The sequence below is a fragment of the Petromyzon marinus genome, chromosome 18, assembly GCF_048934315.1.
Source record: "Petromyzon marinus isolate PM22_M1 ecotype Great Lakes invasive population chromosome 18, UKy_Petmar_22M1.pri1.0, whole genome shotgun sequence".
In the NCBI taxonomy this organism is placed as follows: Eukaryota; Metazoa; Chordata; class Hyperoartia; order Petromyzontiformes; family Petromyzontidae; genus Petromyzon; species Petromyzon marinus.
The window spans coordinates 14,406,346-14,430,015 of NC_133684.1; the positions used below are offsets into that span (position 1 = coordinate 14,406,346).

The following is a 23,670-nucleotide window of genomic DNA, read 5'->3' on the forward strand; positions in this document are numbered from 1 at the left end:
AACTTGGAGAGGTGCCTCCTTCGAAAAGATGACTGCTACTTTCCAAGAATGGTTTTGGTGTTTCCTTTTAAGTGAGGATAGTGGACATTAAGAATTGTTTAATATTGAATGAGAAGAAAAGTGAGTTTGAGCAGGACAAATCGCTAGAAGAGATGATGGCCAGTGGTCGTGGCCAGCGGTGGACTGGCAGCCAGAGGGGGGAACAGGGAACACACCTAAGAGAATGTCCACAGCAGCTTGAAGCTCCTCCACGCCCAGAGACTTTAAGTGCCATGAGTGGGATGGGGGTTGGGGGAGGGCATGGGGACCGGTGTTCTTGATTTAAAAAAAGAAGCAAAGAGCTCAGTTGGCTTTATCTGGTTAAATAAAATAGTTTAGTTCTATATGTATATATTTGTTTAGTGATTTGCTTACCTTTTCTATACTTTGCACTCCTATTCTGTTTTTGTATTGTTTGTTGTTGTAATGTTCTCAACCGCCCCTAAAATACACCTTTGAAACTGAGCTTTGTAGCTCATCGGATTCCTCCAGGATAAATAAATATTCTGAATCTGATTTGTGTCATGTATGCATACCTGTCAACCCATACAGTTTTCAGGTCCATACAGCCATTTCAATCCGGGCAAAAAAAATGTCCATTTGTTTGTGTTTCTCCCATGTGATGGGACTTTGTCGGATGAACGTTGAGATTTATAATGGCACGGGGTTACCAATAAGGTCTGAATTTTCCTGTAATAAGGTAGGCACTGATAAGAGGTTGATAGGTATGTGTATGTGTGTGACATTGACATTTGCGTGAGTGATCTTTATTCATGATACGTCCGATTCTGATGCAATGAAGCAGGAGGCAACAGACGGTTTAATGGCACCTACACTGTTTGCGGACGTAGCCTTGCTTGTGCATAGCCTCCAGGAAGACAAAGTCACTGAAGAGGGACCGCTCCAGCACCACTCCCTGGCCTGTAGGGAAATCACGAGCAGAAAAACATCAACCTCCAATTACCATTGCGGTCAAACAAGAAACGTAATAAATGCCTTGCAAACATGCAACTTTGAAAATGTACACACAATGTACAGCACATATACAGGCATCCCTCGATTTACGAACGCTCGGTATACGAAATTACACGATAATGCAATTGACAAATTATTAATACTTTTCAATTTACGAAATCAATCAAATGTTTTCATCAAACAAGCCACCCGGGAGGCTGCATCATCATCCATCCACGACAGCGTCACGGTGTCCCTGCAGTGCAATAGTAACACCTCTGCATTGCCTTTTCAGTCATTCCAACATGCAGCAGATCTTTTGGTGATTTCCCCGAAAAGATGAGTCATTTTTGTTTTCAATAAATTATTCAATCATTTTAATATTTGTTCTTTATTATTTTTATATCGTGAAAAGTGATAGAGGTGTACATTTTTAGGTTAGAAGATTTGGGAGAAGACTTGGAGCTGGACTGACTGTCCGAAGCACGTCCCTGATTTTTAAAAATTAAATTAATGGGTAAAAACATTCCTATTCACAAAATTTAGTTTCACTTGCAATTTTTGAAGAACGTATCCATTTCATAAATCAAGGGATACCCGTATAGCCAATCATTAATATTATTGTTATGCTTGTTTATCAAAGAAAGTCTCACTGAGTCTGAACACTCAGGCTGAACTCAGTGAGACAGTCTTCATTAAGAACATAAATATACAACTTACATCACCTCAGCCACACACCGGCTGAGGTGCATGGAGCAGTGATATCTCGACAGCAATTATGCATGGGGGTTGTCTTACCGGTAGCTGAGCCTCTGTCAATCGCTGCCAATCGCTGCCTGACAAATTCTATGTTCATTTCCTGTAGTCCCGTCCTAGGAACTCAACGAGGTTACATCTGGAGGGTTTGAGGCTCCACGTGCGAGCAGCCGCAGGAAGGTCGTGATCAGCTGAAGTGCTATATACACTGAAGGTCGGTGAACCCACGAGCGGTTGCTGAAGTGCTCCGGGTAAAGGGATCAAGGCCTTGAGCTCGAACCTGAATCTTGTCTACGAGCTGCATCTAGAAGCTTTCCATCACTTCTGAGGCAAGCAATAGCTTCTGACAGCCACTTCAGGAATTTCAATATGCAACAGCTCCATGCATTGTTCTCGAATTAGGAAGGAAAACTCATCTCCTGCTCCCATTTCTATTTGATGTCTAAAAGTGTACACTGCTTTGTAGGGGAAACTTGAACACTTAGGTTGTGCTGCAACTCGTAATAATCGGTCAAAAAACAAAGGAAGCTGCCGCGGTGCAAAGATGAGCACACTTAACTTGCAATCCAGAGGTCACCGGTTCAATTCCATCTCCCAGCGTGGGAATTGAAACAATGGAGCAAGTTTCTTAAATTCCCCCTCCTCTGTCCACCCAGAAGTATTCATGTGTGCACCAGTTAGTGGATCGGCAGGTCAAATGCAGTGGAGTAACGTGGGTTCTCTACCTCTTCCTATTAAAATACCACTGCAATTCCCTGTTCCTGACATTCGGAACTGGTAATCAATTCTGAAAATGGTTACCTGTTTACTAGTAACAATTTGACAACACTCATTAATAGGACAATCTTTAACAAAGCTGAAACATTCCTGAGTGATTACAATGTGAATATAGCATACTCATCACCGTGTAGAGTGAACTGTGCACCCCACATTGCTTACCAGTGCTGAGCAGGTGAACCAGTGCATCCGAGTACTGCAGCATACGTATGGTGTACATCCACAGCTGCAGGCGAAAGGCATTTCCATCCGGGTTGTTTGGGTTGGCTAAGAACTTCTCCAAGCTGCAAATGCCACTGTAGCATGGATCAAGGATGGACTTGTCACCCGTGATGTGGTCCCAGTAGTGCACATCCGCAGCTGGCAAATGCAGCATGTCTAACACAAGTGGCAAAGAACAATTATTACACGTGCTACTCACATTGATCGACTTTGCGTGTAGAGGGCGCTCCATTAAATATGTAGTGGATTCAACTGAGTCGCAGACATACTTCTTCGAGGCAACATATTTATTAACACCAACACATAACACAAAGGGGTTACTGCCCCTTTACCAGATAACCTATGGTGGTGGACCACCAGGCTAACTACGCTAGTTACTTGGAGTAGCTACAAAGGACAGGACCCTAGCTGGGGTCCTTGTCCACGTGTTGGTGACTTCTTCTTGGTCAAGAACGTAGATCTTCAGATGACGACAGCAATGCTGAACCCCGGTCCCTGTGGGGACCTGGTTTATATCCTCCTGGGTCATGGCTGGCCCCACCCTTGGCCACGACCACCTTCGAGAAATCTCTTGCCGTTTCTCGACCTTTCCCGTGGGATCTCACCCTGACATGTGACCACCCCCAAGCCCCCACCTGGGGCTCTTGTGTAGATCTTACTGGTCACGTGCCTTCCAGGGTTAACCAGAGTGCCATGGCCTAGAGTAACCTCATACAATGGCTGACACTCCCTCCTGTAGGAGTCAGTACTGCGCGCCACGATTGGTGCCACTGCGCTATCCCAGCGCTCACCAAGCCCCCTCTAGGGCTGGTACTACACCCACCTACAGGGTGTCCGCGATGACAATTCATCGCACGCCATGCCTCGCTAAAGCCGGCACCACACAGTGACATCCGCGATGTCACTACATCACCCCCCCCCCCACTGTAGCACTCAGCCGTCCCAGCTGTCAACTCCACCTTAAAACGAACTAAGTGAGTAAAGTGATAAAAGTGAGTAAAAAGTGATTACTGCTATGTGTGCCTCTACAAGTAACAATAACCAATTAAATACCCAAACCCACCTATACAATATTTACACTACCTACAAATGTACATTAACAACGGGGAGAATGGTGTGAGTACAGAACATGAGAAAAAAAACAGTGCAGTGAACCGCGAACGCTCGGAATCCCCTTCATCGCCACCATCTCCCACCCTCACCGTGTAACAACAACCGCAAGCACAATAAGGGTTAGGTTCAGCCAATAACCGATACGGCTTACCGAGTGCGACAACCAACTGAGGGAGTGGGAGTGTGTGTGCGTGGGGATCACGAAACCCGAAGAATTTTAGAACGAGTTCTCGTGGCCGGGCCTCCAGGGGAGGTGGACTCGCTCTCCCTGGAGGTCCCGGGGGGAATATGCAATTGTCCCGTCGAGCCCGACTCCTCACAAAGAGCAGTAGGCCGGGTCGACGGGTTCTCCTCTCCTGAATCCAGTGGAGATGGCGCAGGCGGCGGTGCTGCTAACGTCAGGCGAGCGACACCTGGGGACGGAATCATACGACTCCCCTGAGGACCACCCTTAGCGGGCACACACCCCGGCTCGACGGATACATCTGATACTCGGCCCCTGTGATGTGGAGATGAAATGAACTCGTGTGGCGCAATGAAAGGTTTGAGGCGCGAGGGATGCACAAACGAACTCCGCCGCCCTAAGCGGATCTGGACACACTGTGGTCGAACAACCCGAATCACATCAACCGGCCCTCTCCAAGGTTTGAACAATTTGGGCAACGTACCCACCGGAACCTGTGGACAGTGCAACCAGGCTCTGTCCCCAGGCGCTCACTCATGTGTAGAAACACGGGAACCCCTCAGCCGCTCATTGGCCAATTGACGCAAATCAGAATTAACCCTAGAGGTTTCCTGCACTTCGGAAAGCTTCTGAAGGGTGAAATTTTGTCCATTACATAGCCATTGAGGAATGCTTCAGTGATCATCGCCGCTGACTGGTTGGAGAGAGGCCAGGACACAGGCCATCGTGAAAAATACTCGACTCCCACCAGCAAGTACTTATTCCCACGAGGGGTAGTGGGAAATGGACCAAGGATGTCCAGCCCAATTAATTTGTTTACGCGGGAAACCTGAATCGATTGCAATGGTGGACAACAGGGTTTCGCAGGTGGCTTCTGCCGCGCGCACTGCACACACCCTTTCAACAAATTAGCGACATCCTCAGCCATGCCAGGCCAGAAGAAGTCCAACTTAAGTGTGGCCAGCATCTTATGCACACCTAGGTGCAACAAGCGCTAGTGTACCACCCAAATGACCTTGCCCCGCAGGGCAGTGGGCACAACGATGTTGTATCGGTGCAACCCTCCGTCCCAATGCATGAGCAATCCGCCTTTAAAAATAACAGAGGCGATACCCCATCGATCCTCGCCCCCCTCAGGCTCTCTGACATGGCGTCGCAATTTAAGCAGAGAATTGTCCTCCACCTGCGTGGTCCAGCGTAACGTGCCGCCGGACCCTCAGCCAACTCAGACGTTACGTCAGCCGACGTCGCGAGGGGAGGGGACGAGGGCTCAGCGACCGGCTTATAGTGCTCGGAGCCCGAAAAGCAGGCGCACCCGCTCGTTGGTAATCGCGACAGGGCGTCAGGGTTTGTGTGACGGGAGCCCTTGCTATAGGTAACCTTAAGAAGTGATCCTGGAGGACCTCCAACCAGCGTGAAAGTTGGCCAGACGGCTGGTCAACACGCAGCGCGTATTGTAGCGCTGCATGGTCAGAGCGCACTTCAAAGTGCCTACCATACAAATAGGGACGATACTGTTGCACAAAAACCACAATGGCCAACAGTTCCCGGCATGTGACACAATACCGTTGTTCGGCCGGAGACAGCACCCTGCTGCCGTATGCGACAACGCTCTCGACGCCATTGACAACTTGGGACAGAACAGCTCCAATTCCAGTGTTACAAGCGTCCGTATCAAGGACACGGCAACAAAAAATCAGGGTAGGGGAGGGGAGGGGCGTTCACCAAGCCATCCCGGAGCGCAACAAATGTGGCCTCCTCCTCCTCCCCCCAATGGAATTTGTGACCCTTAGCCGTCAAGGCGTGGAGAGGCTTGGTGATAGTAGCAAACCTGGGAAAAAGCGGCGGTAATAGGACGCGAATCCTATGAAACTGTGTACCTCCCCCACCGACGTGTGGGTCGGCCAAGTTCAAACACACGCGGTTTTGTCTGGGTCAGTCGCAATACCCGATTCACTTACTATGTGGCCAAGATATCGAACCGATTTCTGGAGTAAGTGACATTTCTGTGGTTTAAATTCAGGTTGGCCACACGCATTTTGAGAAAGACAGCACGTAGCCGTTCCAGGTGTTCGTCAAACGTATGGCTGAAAACGATGACATCGTTGAGGTATATCAAAGCGAATCCCACTGGAGACCAGCCAGGACCAGTCCCATTAATCACTGGAATGCGGCCGGCGCGGAATGAAGACCCATCAGAAGCCGATGGAATTCGAACACGCCTTGTGGTGTACGAAAGGCTGTCTTGGGTTTCGAGGCTTCGTCGAGTAGCAACTGCCAGAACCCGGATAGGAGATCAAGGGTGGAAACGCGCTCTGGCTAGAGCATCCAGTGAGTCATCCATTCGAGGTAAAGGGTACGCATCAGCGACAGAGACCTTACTAAGTTTAGGGAAGTCAACACAAAAGCGGAAGCTACCATCGTGCTTCTTAACGAGTACAATTGGTGCTCCCCATGGGCTGGTGGACGGTGAAATAATGTCCGCGGCTAACATTTCATCAACCACCAGCCGAACGTGTTCTTTTTACGCAGGGCTCAGCCGGTAGGGATTCTGCCGGATGGGAGCGGTGTTGCCCGTATAAATGTGATGACTCAAAAGCGTAGTGCGTCCAATATCAAATTTCCCTTTACTAAAAACATCTGAAAATTCGCGCAAAAGCGCTAGCAGCTTCCCCTTCTGGACCGCGGACAAATCCGCATTCTCGGAACAAACCTTCTCCATCCACCCCTCTTCAGGTTTCTGGAGCGGCCGTGTATTCGACGCGGCACCCACATTGCCCACAATGCTTCCCTCAGGAAGCGCTGGCGACGCATGAGCTAGCACGGTACCTTCCTGGATGACCGACATATCTAACCCTGCATTAAGGACCTGAATGAAGGGCTCCTGGGTTGTTGGATACCAACGTCGGCGCCCCCACCAACGTCAAACCACGACTGACTTTATTAGCAGGACCCAAGATAATTCCTCCCGCCGTCGCCCCCCAATCTAGCGGCTTCCGCAATCGTAGGGGAACCAACATTTGCGCACCGGCGGGAATCCTCACCGTCCTACAAGTGCTTGCACGGTAGCATTTGCCATGTATAAGCGGGTGGGAGTAGGCAAAAATGCCATTTGACGGCCGGATGGTAATTCCAAACACCCCTGGTCAATCAAAATTTTCAGGGGCATTCTTCCCAAAAAATCAGTCCCGAGCAAGCAAGGAATAGCAAGGGACGTCAAAACAAGAACCTGCCATGTCAATGTAACATCCGCAATGCACACCTCCACTGTTATTTTCCCAATAATTCCCAATGAGCCGTCGTTTGCGGCGAAGCACGGAGCTTCGACAGGGCATGAGGAACAATATTTTGGGGGTCAGATGTTATAAATCAATTTTGAAATGATGGTCGCTGATGCACAGGTGTCAACGAACATCCTAATTTACACCCCTTCTATCCGTCCAATAACAGCGGATGAACCTGCGGTCACGGCCACCACTCGATGGGCCAGCTCCGACCACTGACCCGGTCGGAGCGTCCGGCCGGCCCGATCAACATCAAGATCCTCCTGCCCCGACGCGCGACCGGAACGAAACCCAAACGCACGAGATGGGTGAGGTGGATTCAGGGGCCAAGCATGGAATGTGTCGCGACTTGCATTAGGGTGCAGTGGAGCAAAGGACGGTTGGGCGGATGATGGCGGTGGTCCGGGGAGGCGTCGTCGTGGTACGCGGCAGCCCGACGAGACATGTCCCAGCAGGCCACAGCTGTAGCACACGATGGGGCTGCTCCCGGGACGAGGAGATGTCTTCCGCCGTCGCTGGTCATCCGCCCGCCGCACCATGCTGTCCCCTCGCCCACCTCCACTCTGGGTCGATGCACAGGCTGGGACGGGCTCCATGTTTTCAGGTGTATCCGGCCACTCGCGGGACACGGAACACGCCACAAACTCCTTGTGCCGTTGCAGGAGCTGGTAAGCCTGAATGCATTTCGCCACTTTTTAGTGGCATGGTTGAACATGATCGCAACTACCTATAGCCGGCAGTACTAGCTTGTGCCAGTAGGGAGTGGAAGAGAGACTGAACCTGCTGGATAATGATGACAGGCCATTGGCCCTAGGCAATCCCTGGAGGGAGCATCATGACCAACGGTCGAGACCCCAGACCCCAGGAAAGGGGCTGGGGGATGATGTCATTTTCCAGGCCCTTGGAGAAGGTCCTGGAAGGCGTGGCTAGTGGCAGAGTGAGCCGGGACCCTGTATATAAGCCAGGTCCCTGAGCGGTCCCGGCAGTCATCGTCCGGTCACCTGGAGACCTGAAGAGAAGAGCCCAATGGGCAGAGCTGAACCCTTGGCTAGGGTCGGCTTGAGCTCGTACCAGTGAGAGCTCCAGCTTATAACCAGTGAAGACTCAAGCCGCAGCAGTGTAGACATAGTGATAGCCAGTAAGAGGCGAGGTAGCCTGGAGGGACTCCCTCCATAGAGCATCGGGTGAAAGGGGCCATTATCCTTTTGTGTTGTAGTCTGTTGGTGTTGTAATAAACGTGTTGCCTCAGAATAAGCTTCCTCCAGTTTATTACCCACTACACATCCATTGCATCTCACACGTCCCAATGGGACACCCGGTGGCGGCTTTCCCTGTGCGGGCACAATGTGACTGCACACGCCCGCAAGATTCATTAGATTATCAGCAGGGGGCGATAATTGCTCCATGTACAGTCACTCCTTGCTTAACGTCGGCCCGTTTAACGTTGCTTCGCTGCAACATTGCCGATGACTCACGACCCATGTATGCATTTAACGTCGCATGGTGTCACTGTAACGTCACTTCCAGCAGGGTAACTGCGGGCAAACTGCTTTCCACGGCGGAGAGCGAGGCGGCCTCGTGCCACGCACGCTGCTAAGGAATGCCCCAACCGGGTCCAATGCATCTCTACACGATCATACTGTATGGCGAGTCCTCGCCTTCGGCTGCGCGGGTGAGTGTGATAGAGTACGAGGTGTGATACAGTACGTGGTGTGATACAGTATGCACTGTGATTCAGTACGTGGTATGGTACAGTACACGGTGTGATATAGTACCAGTGATACAGTACGAAGTGATACAGTACGCGGAGGGATACAGTACGCGGCAGCTTACCCTCGCCTCAATTCATTGTGGTAAACATCACCACCACTATACTAAGCGGCGGTTGTTATTATTGTTGTGAGAGTGAGTGGGGAGTGGTTTGTGTGCTGAGCTACAAACCCAGAAGAGACCCGAGTCTGAGTCCAGCTCACATCCACCACTACCATCACGAGTGGCAGTGATTATGTGAACCAGGTCCTGGGCCTCCCCTAGGTCGACTATCCCCTATTCACATTGTTTCTTAAGGGAAAATAGGTTTTTCTAAACATTGCTTTGCTTAAAAGTCACATTTTCCAGGGACGCAACCCCAACGTCAAGCAAGGAGTGACTGCGCGGTACCGTAATGCCAACCAAGTTACACTTCCCTTTACAAAAGTTGAAGTGCAACAACTTGGCCATGGCATTCTCTTCGATGTCCAAAGGAATCCGTTTCACTGTACACCTTCTGCAAACAGGTCTCATTGAGGGCTTTCACCAATGAGTTCCGTAGGCTCGTTTGCCATCCAACCCAGCAAGGCAACTTCGGGGGATTCATAAAAAAAAACTGTATCATGCAAAGCAGAACTTGTAGGACAAATAACAATTCATAACGTTTAATTTTTTGTTCTCCTCGATGAATTGCAGTCATTCTGAGACGTTATTCATTCTCTTCCACATCCCACCATCTGGTGTTCATGCCACACATTCTGTACTGTTGTTCTCTATGACGTTAAGAACAATATGTCCAAGTAAAATATTTTTGGAGCTGACAAAACCTGACTTCTCTTTACACTTACATTCAATATGAAGCGCTATCACAACTGAATTAACTAATCACAGGTCATGGGTATGTGGTATCTTACCCAGTTTTTTGGCGAGCTCTTTGGCCAGCGTTCTCTTGCCAGTCGCCACGTTCCCCTCCACCACAATCAGCTTGCTATTTGGCTTGAAGTTGTCCTGGATCCTCTCGCCCATGAGGTACGCCAACCAACCGCGTCTACCGCATCGTGCGCTTGAATGCACGGGTGCCTGCTTATCAAACAAGTAATTCGCAGTGAGCAGGGCAAGTGCTCAGGCATTAGCTTGAATGGTAATAAAGAAAACACTTTGAATCATGAACGAAAAAAATACTCGTGAGATCACTTGACAATTTTAAGGAAGAACCAAACTTCGAATGCACGTGAATTGGATCATTGGTGATAGTTTGTAGGTCGATGGTAGCAATTAGAGTCATTTATTTAGGATTTGTTGGAGAGCCTGTAGAGAGTAGAGGGGCACGGAGTCAGAAGTGAGTCACTGAACCGAGAGCAATTACAGAGTCAGAAGTCACTGGTCAGAAGGGTCAGTAGAGAATCACTAGTAAGGGGAGTCAGTAGAGAGTCACAGGTCAGGAGAGTCAGTAGAGAGTCACTAGTAAGGAGAGTCAGTAGAGAGTCACTAGTAAGGAGAGTCAGTAGAGAATCACAGGTCAGGAGAGTCTGTAGAGAGTCACAATCCAGTAGAGAGTCAGTAGAGAGTCAAAGGTCAGGAGAGTCAGTAGAGAGTCACAGGTCAGGAGAGTCAGTAGAGAGTCACAGGTCAGGAGAGTCAGTAGAGAGTCACTAGTAAGGAGAGTCAGTAGAGTCACAGGTCAGGAGAGTCAGAAGAGAGTCACAGGTCAGGAGAGTCAGAAGAGAGTCACTAGAAAGGAGAGTCAGTAGAGTCACAGGTCAGGAGAGTCAGAAGAGAGTCACAGGTCAGGAGAGTCAGAAGAGAGTCACTAGTAAGGAGAGTCAGTAGAGAGTCACAGGTCAGGAGAGTCAGTAGAGTCACAGGTCAGGAGAGTCAGAAGAGAGTCACAGGTCAGGAGAGTCAGAAGAGAGTCACTAGTAAGGAGAGTCAGTAGAGTCACAGGTCAGTAGAGAGTCAAAAGAGAATCACAGGTCAGGAGAGTCTGTAGAGAGTCACAGGTCAGTAGAGAGTCAGTAGAGAGTCACAGGTCAGGAGAGTCAGTAGAGAGTCACAGGTCAGGAGAGTCAGTAGAGAGTCACAGGTCAGGAGAGTCAGTAGAGAGTCACTAGTAAGGAGAGTCAGTAGAGTCACATGTCAGGAGAGTCAGTAGAGAGTCACTGGTCAGGAGAGTCAGTAGAGAGTCACAGGTCAGGAGAGTCAGTAGAGTCACAGGTCAGGAGAGTCAGTAGAGAATCACAGGTCAGGAGAGTCAGTAGAGAGTCAAAGGTCAGGAGAGTCAGTAGAGAGTCACAGGTCAGGAGAGTCAGTCGAGAGTCACAGGTCAGGAGAGTCAGAAGAGAGTCACAGGTCAGGAGAGTCAGTAGAGAGTCACTAGTAAGGAGAGTCAGTAGAGAGTCACAGGTCAGGAGAGTCAGTAGAAAGTCACAGGTCAGGAGAGTCAGAAGAGAGTCACTAGTAATGAGAGTCAGTAGAGAGTCACAGGTCAGGAGAGTCAGTAGAGAGTCACAGGTCAGGAGAGTCAGTAGAGAGTCACTAGTAAGGAGAGTCAGAAGAGAGTCACAGGTCAGGAGAGTCAGTAGAGAGTCACTAGTAAGGAGAGTCAGTAGAGAGTCACTAGTAAGGAGAGTCAGAAGAGAGTCACTAGTAAGGAGAGTCAGTAGAGTCACAGGTCAGGAGAGTCAGAAGAGAGTCACAGGTCAGGAGAGTCAGTAGAGAGTCACAGGTCAGGAGAGTCAGTAGAGAGTCACTAGTAAGGAGAGTCAGAAGAGAGTCACAGGTCAGGAGAGTCAGTAGAGAGTCACTAGTAAGGAGAGTCAGTAGAGAGTCACTAGTAAGGAGAGTCAGAAGAGAGTCACAGGTCAGGAGAGTCAGTAGAGAGTCACAGGTCAGGAGAGTCAGTAGAGAGTCACAGGTCAGGAGAGTCAGAAGAGAGTCACAGGTCAGGAGAGTCAGTAGAGAGTCACTAGTAAGGAGAGTCAGTAGAGTCACAGGTCAGGAGAGTCAGTAGTCACAGGTCAGGAGAGTCAGTAGAGAGTCACAGGTCAGGAGAGTCAGTAGAAAATCACTAGTAAGGAGAGTCAGTAGAGAGTCACAGGTCAGGAGAGTCAGAAGAGTCACTAGTAAGGAGAGTCAGTAGAGTCACAGGTCAGGAGAGTCAGAAGAGTCACAGGTCAGGAGAGTCAGAAGAGAGTCACTAGTAAGGAGAGTCAGTAGAGAGTCACAGGTCAGGAGAGTCAGTAGAGTCACTAGTAAGGAGAGTCAGTAGAGTCACAGGTCAGGAGAGTCAGTAGAGAGTCACAGGTCAGGAGAGTCAGTAGAGAGTCACAGGTCAGGAGAGTCAGTAGAGAGTCACTAGTAAGGAGAGTCAGAAGAGAGTCACAGGTCAGGAGAGTCAGTAGAGAGTCACTAGTAAGGAGAGTCAGTAGAGAGTCACAGGTCAGGAGAGTCAGTAGAGTCACTAGTAAGGAGAGTCAGTAGAGTCACAGGTCAGGAGAGTCAGTAGAGAGTCACAGGTCAGGAGAGTGAGTAGAGAGTCAGGGGCATGGGGAGTTCAGGAGAGACACAGGCCCGGGGCCTTGTCCCCGTCACCTTGAACGCCGCTCTCCCCTCCAGGACAGGGCCCAGAAGCGGCCTCGCGGCGGCGCTCGTGCCGCGCAGGAGCAGAGTGGCTGCCAATGCCGCTGCCATCGCGCGCTGCTACTGCTGCTGTTGTTGCTGCTGCTGTTGCTGTTGCAGCTGCTGTAGCTGGAGCCGCTCGCTCCGCAACTTTGACCTCAGTTCCCACGGAGCGCGGATCTCGACTCTCCTCCCTCACACGGATCCAGGCCCCAAGCCGTGACGTCGAACCCACGGCGAATCTGTGATGACGTAATCACGTATCGAAACGCAATGACCGAGGGGCGATACGTGGTGACGTCACCTCGCAGAGCAAATCCGTGGGAACGCAATCGTGGAGCGAAACGCAACGGAGAGGACGATTGGCGGTGACGTCACCACGCACGGTGAATTTGCGGCGACGTAATTACGTAGAGAAACGAATGGACCGAAGGGCGATACGTGGTGATGTCGTCACGCACAGCGAATTTTCGGTAACGTAATCACGTTGCGATAAGCAATGAAGGGAGGGCGATACGCGATGACGTCTCCACGTACAGCGATCCACGGTGGCGAGTAACGATTCGACACGCGACCCGAGTGTGGCTGCAGCTTTCAGTCCATCAATTGAATCGATTTTTAGTAATCACGGTGATGTAGCGAATCGTCGCTGACGAGCGTGAGAAGCTCCGTGCTGCCGTGTGGGCGACTTGCAGTGGTGGCGAATCGCGGCAGAGTCGACTCCTTCCTCACCCCAGCGGGCCCGCGAGAGACACCGAGACGCTGACGCAGCCTCCGTCCGCCAGCGAAAGGGGGCAGCGGCGGCGGCAGCGGCAGACATGGTGATTACGGCTCCCTTCTCCTGCATCTGCTCACTCCTCCTGCCTCTGCTCCCTCCTCCAGTCAGTGTCTTCAAAGGCCTCTCTGGTGTCTAATGCAAACCTGTCACACCATACCGTATTCAGGTCCATACGGCGGGCAAAATGTTCCGTGTCTATTTGTGTAGCTCCCTTGTGATAGAACTTTGCAAGATGATCGTTGAGATGGAAAGGGCACGGGGTGACCAATAAGGTCTGAACTGGTCTGTAATAATGTAGGCACTCACTAAGGGTTGACAGGTATGTTCATTTAAACACGAGGCTTTTGAGAATGCTGTGGTATTGACATTCGAGACGGGCTATAACTTGGGTAGTTCGCAGTGCTTGAGACACAGCCGACTTGGTGACCCAACCCAGCAGGGCAATTACTCGACGGTATAACCTCAATCCTTGACAATAGTTTACAGGGCCATAATCGTTTTTGGGTTAGATCGCGTAAATCTAAATGTGTTAAACCCGTCACCACCCGATAGCCAATTAGCAAGGTTTGTCACGTAAACAAAACATGCCAATTAGTTACGAGTTCAGCACACCGGTGTTGGAGACTTGTAAACGTTTACTCTGACGTGACAAACATTCTTGCTAATTGGCTGTGCCGGGTGGTGGCGGGTTTAACGACACATTTATATTTACGCGATCTAACCCCCCAAAAAGCCTCTTATTGATAATATTGTTCACTAAAGCCTCCAATGTGTAGAACAGTTTAAAGAGCATCCAGAGATGGCAGCTGTTCCCGTGAGGCACACGCGACTTGGCACGCGGCCTGCGAGCGGCCCCGCTCGTGATGACTTTGCGCGCCATCCCGACCGGGGTCATTTAACGAACAGTTTTTAGGACTTGGAAAATGTGCAACGGGATCCCGGCACACAATCGCCTGACCTCGTACATAACGTCCACTGCGCAGTCGACGGCGCGTAGTATGTTCTGGTGAATACACCCTGCAGTGATAACCAGGGCGTCCTGCTGAATTCGCACCGTCAACCGAGACAAAGATCATCCCCCGTGTGTAGCTTGTAAGAGACTTGGGGCAAGTGCTGTTCGTGAGTAGCATCTAAGGCCGGCATGGCGCACGAGGGTGTGGGTGGCAAACACCACGCCCGGCCGCCTTTGTCTCCCCAGTGGCGATGTTTACTGCACACCGCACCAGATACTCAATTTGAGGCCGAGTCAACCTAATGGCCCCACACACACGAATACCCAGCGCCATTCGCCACTAAGTGATGGTGACGTCACCACGACGCCTGTGCCAGGCCAGGTGCACTTTGAGGCGACGTGAAGTGTCCAAGGCTCTCTGACAGGTGCCATGGGTTGACTGAGATGGCTGGAAAATGCACCACCTGTGTCCCCTACTGTGCCAACACACACACATATACAGTACTGTATACACACACTTGGATCCTGGGGCTTTTGCATGCAGCACTAAGTAACTGTGCTTCCGCAGGTGGTCCTGGATGGCAGTGACGTCTTGTTTCGACTGAGAGGCTGCCTGGACCTGGATATCGTGTTCCGTGACACTAAAGGTATTTCTGATGGTTACTACCCTGGTGTTTGGAGCAGAGACTTTATTACCAGTTATTCGCGGGAATCATTTGCGTTTTAATCAAAATATATCATGATGAATTTGTGTAACGGCACCTGTCCGTGACAGTCCAGGTGCTTGGCATAGAGAGGAGGTTGTGAGGCGTAGTGCAGGTGTGGGGGCTAATGCCCCCCTCCCCACGCCCTATTAGGTGGGGGCTGATCTCCCCCTTCCCACTCCCCGCGATCGGGTGGGGTGCGACGTCTGCCTCCCCCACCCCCGTCCCCTCCGCGTTTGCATCTTTCGGGGCCCCCCGCACCCCCGAGCGGGTGACCGCCCCCCCCCCCCCCCGTACCAGGGTTCTCTCGGACCGATATAGCGAGCGGCTGGTCGACTCCGCCTAGGGGCTGAATACGCGCGTGCCCTCCCCCACTCGCGTGTCCTAACTGCGTGGATTACGTGTTTGACTCGCTGCTGTGTGGGAATAGTTAATTTCCCCTAAGCCGTTGTGTCAACAAGGCGAACGCTCGTGCGCGGTCCGGATAATAATAAATTAATCGGCGCTCACACGGCCCTCCCCTCCACCCCCACTCGCGGCTGTTTAGAGTTCATTATTTCTACTAAGCCGTTGTGTCAACAAGGCTACCGCGCGGAATCAATTAATTAATCTCGGCGCGCTACGCTCGCGGCGCGGTCAAGCGTTGGTATTTTAATATGCGCGCGTCACACCCACACTGATTTATAGTCATCCACACACCGCTCTTCACACGCACACATGTACCAATCGCGTCACAATGTCAGTCTGTGCTTAGATTTATTTCCCGGAGCGAATAGGGACCCCCGTTTATGGCCCCCTCCAGCCAGCACCCTTCCTCCTATCACCTACCCATCGCAGAGTGCGTCTATCCCCTAAGCTCGAGCTGACTGAATTGACCCCCTCTTTTCCGTATCCACTCACCTCTTCAGCTGCCCGATGGGGCTGGGGAAGATGCTCGCCTTGGGGACTTTTTCTGACCGATCTTTTTCAGCTCCACCCTGCATGCGTTGGACGGACGCTGAGGACGGCTGGCCTCTCCCTCCGCTCCAGAAGGACTCTGATCTAATTTTTCCTCCTGCCCCCCTTATGTTCCCAAAACCCCTTGCCCCCCGGGTCATATGACGTCATCCTGCTCATCCAATCGAATCCTCTTTGCGGTCGTTTTGAGCGCTCTGGCCATTGGGGAGGGGGGGGAGGGGTCGCGTCATCCCCCCCACCCTTCCCATTGTCTCTGTACCTGCGTCCCTCGCCGTTGACTCGTCGATAATCCCCTCGCCCACTCCCACTGAAGTCAACTCTTGGCCTAGGGGCTTTTCCCTCCCACCCCACTGTTTACTCTGCCGCTGGGTACTGGTTGAAGATCCCACCCCCCCCCCCCCCCCCCCCGTGTTGTGTATGCTTCATCGCGGCCGGCCTGTAAAGCTCTATGCCCCCTTTTTGGGGGGCCGCCATGTAATCCGGTCTGGGGGGCTCAGCCATTTTCCTGGTCCGGGGAAACCGTGGAACGTCCCTGCTAGTGGGATCCTCGGGTGAAAACCCATCGTACCAGGTGATCCCTCCTCGAGACCCTACGGGGGTGCATGCGAGTGTTTAGTGGGGCGTGCGTGCGTTCGTGGGGGAGGGGTGCGAGGAGCAGGTAGCGCCGGCCGAGCTGCTCCGCTGCGGTGGCACCACACAGGGTGACTGGCAGAGGAGAGAGATGCAGGGAACGACCGAGATCGATGGCGCAACGGTTAGCGTGCTGCGCTACGAATCCCGGTGACCCAAGTTCGATTCTCGGCTCACGGCCACAACCAGTGACAATTATCTGAACCGGTCCTGGGCCTCCCCTAGGTCGACTCAGCCTCAAATGAAACAAAAACGGCCGGGCGTGGTGTTGGCCACCCACCCTCTCATGTGCCGTATCGGCCTTAATAGGTTCTCGCTAACAGCACTTGCCCAAACAGTCTGTTAAGGCTATACGTGGGATCTTTGTCTTTGGAGGTGGTATCTTGTCTCTAACCCTACTACTGGCGATGATGGGAAGCCAGTGGGGTAGAGGTGAAGGAATCTAGCGGAGCACGACACAGGTGAGATTGTTTTGCGACCGTTGGAGTTTCATGAAGTTACTCGATGAAGATCGGACAAGGACGGAGGTGTAATAATTGAGGCGAGATTCAACGAATGTGCAGGCAAAAGATTAGGAGATATTGGGGGTGGTGATTAGAGGACGTAGAGGTTTGTTGTGGGTCGATATATTTCCAGGTTGTCTTGCTGGATGCCTGGTTTCCTGAGCAGCGAGGTGACTTGACCGATTTTGTAGTAAGACGAGAAACATCGGACTGCGAAAGAAGGTTTGGCAATATAGGCAGGGCCGTCCCTAGGGTACGGACAATCGGGGCAACCAAAACAAACTAAACAATTGAATTTTATCAGGAAAGGCCCACTGAGCTACATAGCTCTTTTTCAGAAGCGACCTGGCCACCAATGGTAGCTCAACAAAGTGGCTTATCACGTGGAAATTTATAGCAGCCAATCACTCTAAAACGCATGTTTCTAAATGTGGAGGGGAAAACCAGAGGACCCAGAGAAAAATCCACGTGACCACAAGGAGAGAGACGCCGCAAACTCCAAATATACAGGCATCAGGGTTGGGATCGAACCCATGACCTGTATACCAGGCGATGTAGTTAATAACTTGCCATCGTGGCGCCCCACGCATTGGGTGCCTCCGCACTTCGCCCCATCACAGTGTCAGATGTAATGCTTCCGGTTTAGTTTGAAATCAACGGGGGGCCCACACGGTGTGATTTGCCCTGGGCCCCGCACCCCCTCTATGGATGGCCATGGATATAGGCGATCATGGTGGAGAGTCCTGTGGCACACTGAACTGCGAATTGGGGAGTGTGTTCAGAGGAGACAACTGGATATGCAGTGCTTGCATGAGGGAGAATACATTCTTTGGCAGCACGAGCGTGATGGACGGGAATGTTGCAGGAGTCGGGGTGTGGGGTGGTGCAAACTCCCCCCTGTTCTGCATGGGTTTGCTCCAGGTTCTCCACTTCCTATAATTAAAACCAGACAATGTTCCTGGAATTAGCCAAATGTCATAATGCTGAAAAATTACCTGCAAATTGCTCACTTGGGATTACACGCAATATTACACTCTTCTACAAAAACTGACAGGACCCTCCCTGAAGAAGGGTCTTGAGACTCAGCAAAACTTTCCTGGGTAAACGAGTGTAATAATAAACAAAAATATTGCATCTTCCGACACGACTCCAAACATTTGAGCAGAGGTTGTCTGGTTTCGGATGTGACTTGGTGTGGAACTTTTGTTTTATTCTAAAGTGTTTTTGTGGCTTTTTACCTATTAAACCCCATTAAAGAGAACACATTGGCAAGTAATGTTTCTATTGTTTTTTACTGTTTATGGGGAAAATATGATCCGGTTTACGATGATGGGGTTTCCAAGAATGCATTGTTACAATCTTTATTTGAAGCTTTCGTGACTGCAGGAATCCATACTCTTTGGTTCTTTCGGTAAAGTCACATAGGTAGAAATAAAATCAAACAAATCGCGACGTTTCGATCGCAACACAAGCAATCTTCATCAGGTGGGACAACCATAGCAAGAAAATGCTGAAGTCGGCGGGAGAGCTGCCGTGGCAAGAGGTTATATAGGTAAGAGAGGAGGGAGGAGGCAAGGGGGGAGAGAGAGAGGGGGGTGTGGGGTATGGGGAGGGCCGTGTGAGCGCTAGGGGAAGAGGACGTGAGGCTGGGGGGGGGGGGGAAGTGGGCGGGGCTAGAAGTGGGAAGTTGGGGAAGAACAGATAGAGGACGTGAGGCTGGGGGGGGGACGTGGGCGGGGCTAGCCGTAAACCGGCAGGTAATGATGGAAACAACAACAAGAACAACAAGTTAAGGCATTACCTGGTTGATAACATCCTTCCAATGATTGTTCCATTTGTATCCATCTTCTCGGTTGAGGTTTTGTCTGTTTATATATCTGTGTAGAGGTGTTAACTACGCGCTGTTGCGTAACCTGCGTTGCCACCAGGGCGGTGCAGCATTACCCCTGGGTACAACGGTTGGGGTCAGTCGAGGTGAAACGGATCGTGGCCAGGGTTTGGTGCGAACCAATCAGACGGTTCCACGTGGGAATGTATGATTGGTTCTACCTGGCCACGAAGGGGTATAAGACGGGTGACCCAACGGACCTGGAGGAGTTCTCTCCCTGCACGAAGACAGAAGACTGGGCTGAAGCCTAGCTAGGACCCTGGACCAGCCTTTCAGCCCTTCTAAGGGCTAAGGCTCGGCATACCCAGTGGTCAGGACCCACCGGGCCAGCGGTGGGTCAGATAGCCTCCCCTAGGTCCTAGCCGGAGGACTAGGATAGCGGTAGACGTGTGAGTCCCGCCAAGTCCGGAGGTTGTACCTCCTTAGGTATCAAGGAGGTTAGCGGTAGACGTGTGAGTCCCGCCAAGTCCGGAGGCTGTACCTCCCTAGGGTATCGGGTGAGGGGACCGAATATCCCTCTGTGTGTGTTAAGCATTGTATAAGGAAATAATACAATAAACAGAGTGTGCCTCCATAAGAAGTCTGCTCGTCCTTACAACACTACAACTGGAGTCAGAAGTGGTTGGAAATGGAAACCAGAAGTTCAGCCCACGCGCGGAGCCAGAACGAAGATAATGCTGTCTCACCTGCATGCACCGGCTGCTCCGCTGAAAACGCTGCCGCGTTGACGGCCGCCCAGCCACCGGTTGAGCAGCCGGTTGCTTCCCCTGCCATGGGGGACGGACTCAAGGCAGCACACGGCCGTCTCGCTCAACTCCTACATGCCGCGGCCTCCATTCTCGAAGAGATCAACTTGGAGGTTGCGGGCAGGCCGAGTCAACCGCCGGCAGACGTTCCCGCCATCGGCCAGGGCAGACATTTTGATTTTCCCGCCGGGGAACCACGTGATTCCGCCGGAAGCGGAAGCCAGGGGCATCCTGGGAGCGCGGGGGGCCCATCACAACCCGCAACGTCATCAGCACGCGACGCTGCGAATTCAAGTTTCCCAGCGGACGCCGCGTCATCACTGTACCGACACGGTACAGTAGACTCGATCGGCCGGGAAATCGCCGATCTCCGGCTCGAGACGGTACAAGCTGAGGGGGAGACGACGTCCGCCCTCCAACAACGCCTGCCCATCTTCCGAGAATTCACATCTGAAGGGGGCGACTGGGCAGCGTTCCAGCGTCGCTTCCTGAGCCACCAAGAGATGGTGGGCTGGTCGGACGCACAGGCGCTCCGAGCACTACCGGCCACTTTGGATGACGACGCTCTCGCCTCGCTCCTCACCATCCCCAGGCAACAAAGGGCGACTCTTCAATCGGCCCTTCGACGGATGTCCGACGTGTACGGGCCTCCATCTGACGTCCGCAGCCGATTTTACGACAGGCGACGCCGCCCTAAAGAGTCTCTGTTGGCATTCCGGACCGCTCTACTGGCGATGGCAAGAGCGGGTTACTCTCGCATGGACGACGAGGCCATCGATGCCATCGTTCTCCAGAAAATGCTGGAGCTGGCGCGCGAGCTGCGCATCATCATCATCCAAGCGGTGGACGACGACAGTATGTGCTCGCTACGAGCCGCTCGGTGCATCCACGCACATCTGCTGCTCCACACGGAATCGACCATCGCCGCCTCGGCTTCGACGTCGGAGCCTGCCAGCAGGGATGCCGAGTTCTCCCCCGACCGGGCCTTCATGGCGACCAGGTCAACGGGCCGGCGATCGTCCGACCACGCTGGTCGCCGCAACGACCAGCAGCGGGGACGGCCTGCTCCACGCGGCGACTTGACGTGCTTCAACTGTGGCCGACGAGGCCACATCTCCTCTGACTGCCGTGCGCCTCGACGACGCCCCTCTGCATCCCGGGGCCAGGACTACAGGACGTCCACGGCATCGCGGCAAAACCAGGCAAGTCGCGACGCCTCTCACGCTCGGCCCTCATTCACACCATACACACTGCAACGCACCATAAGAAGGGCTCGCGATTCGGCGTGTGATGGGGGGTATTCTGGCGTTTGTTCGCGGCCACTCGGACCTGGGCAGTGGTCTGAGTTGGCCCATAGGGTAGTCGCGGCGACGGCAGGTTCGTCCGTGGTTGTCGGATCAATCGAGGGTGTGGAATTTCGCGTGTTGGTCTATACTGGTGCGTCGGCTACGATCATTTCGGATCTGATTTACAATATACTGCCCGTACGATGCCGCCCCTTGGAACGGGTTTCTATCCCGTGTTTCGCCGCTAATGGCAGTTCACTTGGCATTATTGGGCAAATTCGGGCGCAAATTTCGATTGGAGACATTAAATTGGCAGGGCCTATTTTGGTCTCTTCTTCCCTCGCCGTGCCATGTTTGTTAGGCACTGATTTTCTCGCGAAAATGCCTATTAAGATCCTTGTAGATCAAGGCTGCATCGAACTCCCGTCGGGTCGACGGATGGCGTTCTTGCCCACACCCTCACATCCGCGCATGGCTAGTGCCTCGGTGCAGGCGTGTGTTGCGAGCACAGTCCGCATTCCGCCAGGGACACAAATGCTCGTGCCCTTGCAACTTAAAAAACCGCTAGCCCCGGAGGCCTCGGCACATGGCATTTTGCTGGGGCCTTCAAACGCAGCTGCTAAGGGGTTAGATTTGGTGGCTGCACAGACCCTCGTAGCAGCCGACAGGGAGCCGTTCTTGCAGGTTTTGAATGTCGGATTGTCCACAACCGTCATTCCGCAAGGAACTGTGCTCGCTCACGCGACCCCGGTGCCGTTGGGGACCGGAGTCGCGGGACACGTGCATGACACGCCGCAGGTCCCACCTCCTTCCGAATCGGATGAGAGATGGTTGGACGCGCTCTGCACAGACACGGGTGATCTGTCTCATTCGCAGCGAATTAAATTGCGCGCTCTTCTGCGAGAATTTTCCGATGTCTTTAGTAAATCTAAATTTGATATTGGCTGCACCAAGCTGCTGCGTCACCACATTGATACTGGTGACGCTGCCCCGATTCGACAAAACCCGTTTCGGCTTAGCCCGGCGGAGAAACAGCATGTTAAATCGGCTGTGGATGACATGCTGAAGGCCGATATAATTTCTCCCTCCACTAGTCCCTGGGGTGCTCCAATAGTGCTGGTCAAAAAGCACGATGGCAGTCTCCGTTTTTGCGTTGATTTTCGGCGCCTAAATAAAATCTCGGTAGCGGACGCCTACCCTCTCCCTCGTATGGACGAGTCATTGGATGCCCTGGCAGGGGCGCACTATTTCTCCACCTTGGACCTTCTGTCGGGGTTTTGGCAACTCCCCCTCGACGAATCGTCAAAACCTAAGACTGCTTTTCGGACACCACAGGGCCTTTTCGAGTTTAATAGATTGCCCATGGGTCTCCACTCGGCCCCAGCGACGTTCCAGAGGCTCATGGAGCTGGTCCTCGCTGGGCTCCAGTGGGACTCATGTCTCATTTATCTTGACGACGTCATCGTCTTTAGCCGCACGTTCGGCGAACACATCGAACGGTTGCGTGCTGTCTTCTTGAAAATGCGGGCCGCTAACTTGAAATTCAAGTCGCAGAAGTGTCACCTTCTGCGTGAGTCTGTGCGCTATCTGGGCCACATAGTTAGCCGCTCGGGCATTTCTACCGACCCTGAAAAAACCAAATGTGTTCAACATTGGCCGACCCCTACATCTGCGGGCGATGTTCGTAGTTTTATTGGTTTTGCGTCGTACTACCGCCGGTTTGTTGCTGGCTTCGCGACGATTGCCAAGCCGCTCCACGCCCTTACGTCAAAAGGGGTGGCGTTTCATTGGGGGGACGCAGAACAGGCTGCGTTCGACTCCTTGCGGAACGCGCTCGTGACGGCACCGTCCCTTGCGTACCCCGATTTTTCCGTGCCATTCGTGTTGGACACCGACGCTAGCAATACGGGGATTGGGGGTGTTCTGTCACAAAAAGTTGATGGCATTGAAAGGGTTGTTGCCTATGGTAGCAGAGTCTTGTCTCTTGCTGAACAAAGATACTGTGTGACCAGACGTGAGCTGCTGGCCATTGTTTTTTTTATTCAGCAATACAGGCCGTACCTGTATGGTCAGCATTTTACCGTGCGATCTGATCATTCGGCTTTACAGTACGCTCTTCGGGTTGACCAACCGTCCGGGCAGCTTTCTCGGTGGCTCGAAGTCCTTCAGGACTACGATTTCAATGTCACTTACCGTAGGGGTGCACAACACACGAATGCCGATGCGTTGTCTCGCCTTCCGCCGGCTCAAAAATGTGCGTGTTTTTTGGGCTCGGGCCGTTGTAAGCCGCCACTGCCTGCGCAGGTCGCGCCTCTCACAACGGTGTCAGCCGCACTTCCCGCCGCCTCAGCGCCGATGTTGGATCATGCAGATCCAATGGCCAGTGACGATTTGCTGGGGCTAACTTTGGCCGAATGGGGTCGGCACCAGGGCGAGGACATGTCATTATTGAGGTTGCGTCGCCACGCGAATAATGCGGTTCCAAGACAGGGCAAATTTAATTCATTTGTCATGAAGCGCGGCTTGTTGA

General features: G+C 52.3%; 2 protein-coding genes across 3 annotated transcripts in view; one reads left to right on the forward strand and one right to left on the reverse strand.

Moving 5' to 3' along the window:
- Positions 1–12,960, reverse strand: part of NDUFA10 (NADH:ubiquinone oxidoreductase subunit A10) — a 29,929-nt gene extending 16,969 nt beyond the window's left edge. The window contains exons 1-4 of the mRNA XM_032956789.2: positions 12,670–12,960; positions 9,993–10,158; positions 2,689–2,904; positions 874–960 (exon numbers count right to left, since the gene is read on the reverse strand). Coding sequence (XP_032812680.1) covers positions 874–960; positions 2,689–2,904; positions 9,993–10,158; positions 12,670–12,768 — 568 coding nt within the window. The 5' untranslated portion in view covers positions 12,769–12,960. The remainder of the gene's footprint in view (positions 1–873; positions 961–2,688; positions 2,905–9,992; positions 10,159–12,669) is intronic.
- A 374-nt stretch (positions 12,961–13,334) lies between these two features.
- UFSP2 (UFM1 specific peptidase 2) overlaps positions 13,335–23,670 on the forward strand; it is a 44,281-nt gene continuing 33,945 nt past the window's right edge. The window contains exons 1-2 of one of the 2 annotated variants that reach the window (XM_032956787.2): positions 13,335–13,517; positions 14,995–15,073. In XM_032956787.2, the coding sequence (XP_032812678.2) occupies positions 13,515–13,517; positions 14,995–15,073 (82 nt within the window). In that variant the 5' untranslated portion in view covers positions 13,335–13,514. Of the gene's footprint in view, positions 13,603–14,994; positions 15,074–23,670 lie in introns of both variants that reach the window. The other variant, XM_076067900.1, reaches the window with a different exon arrangement.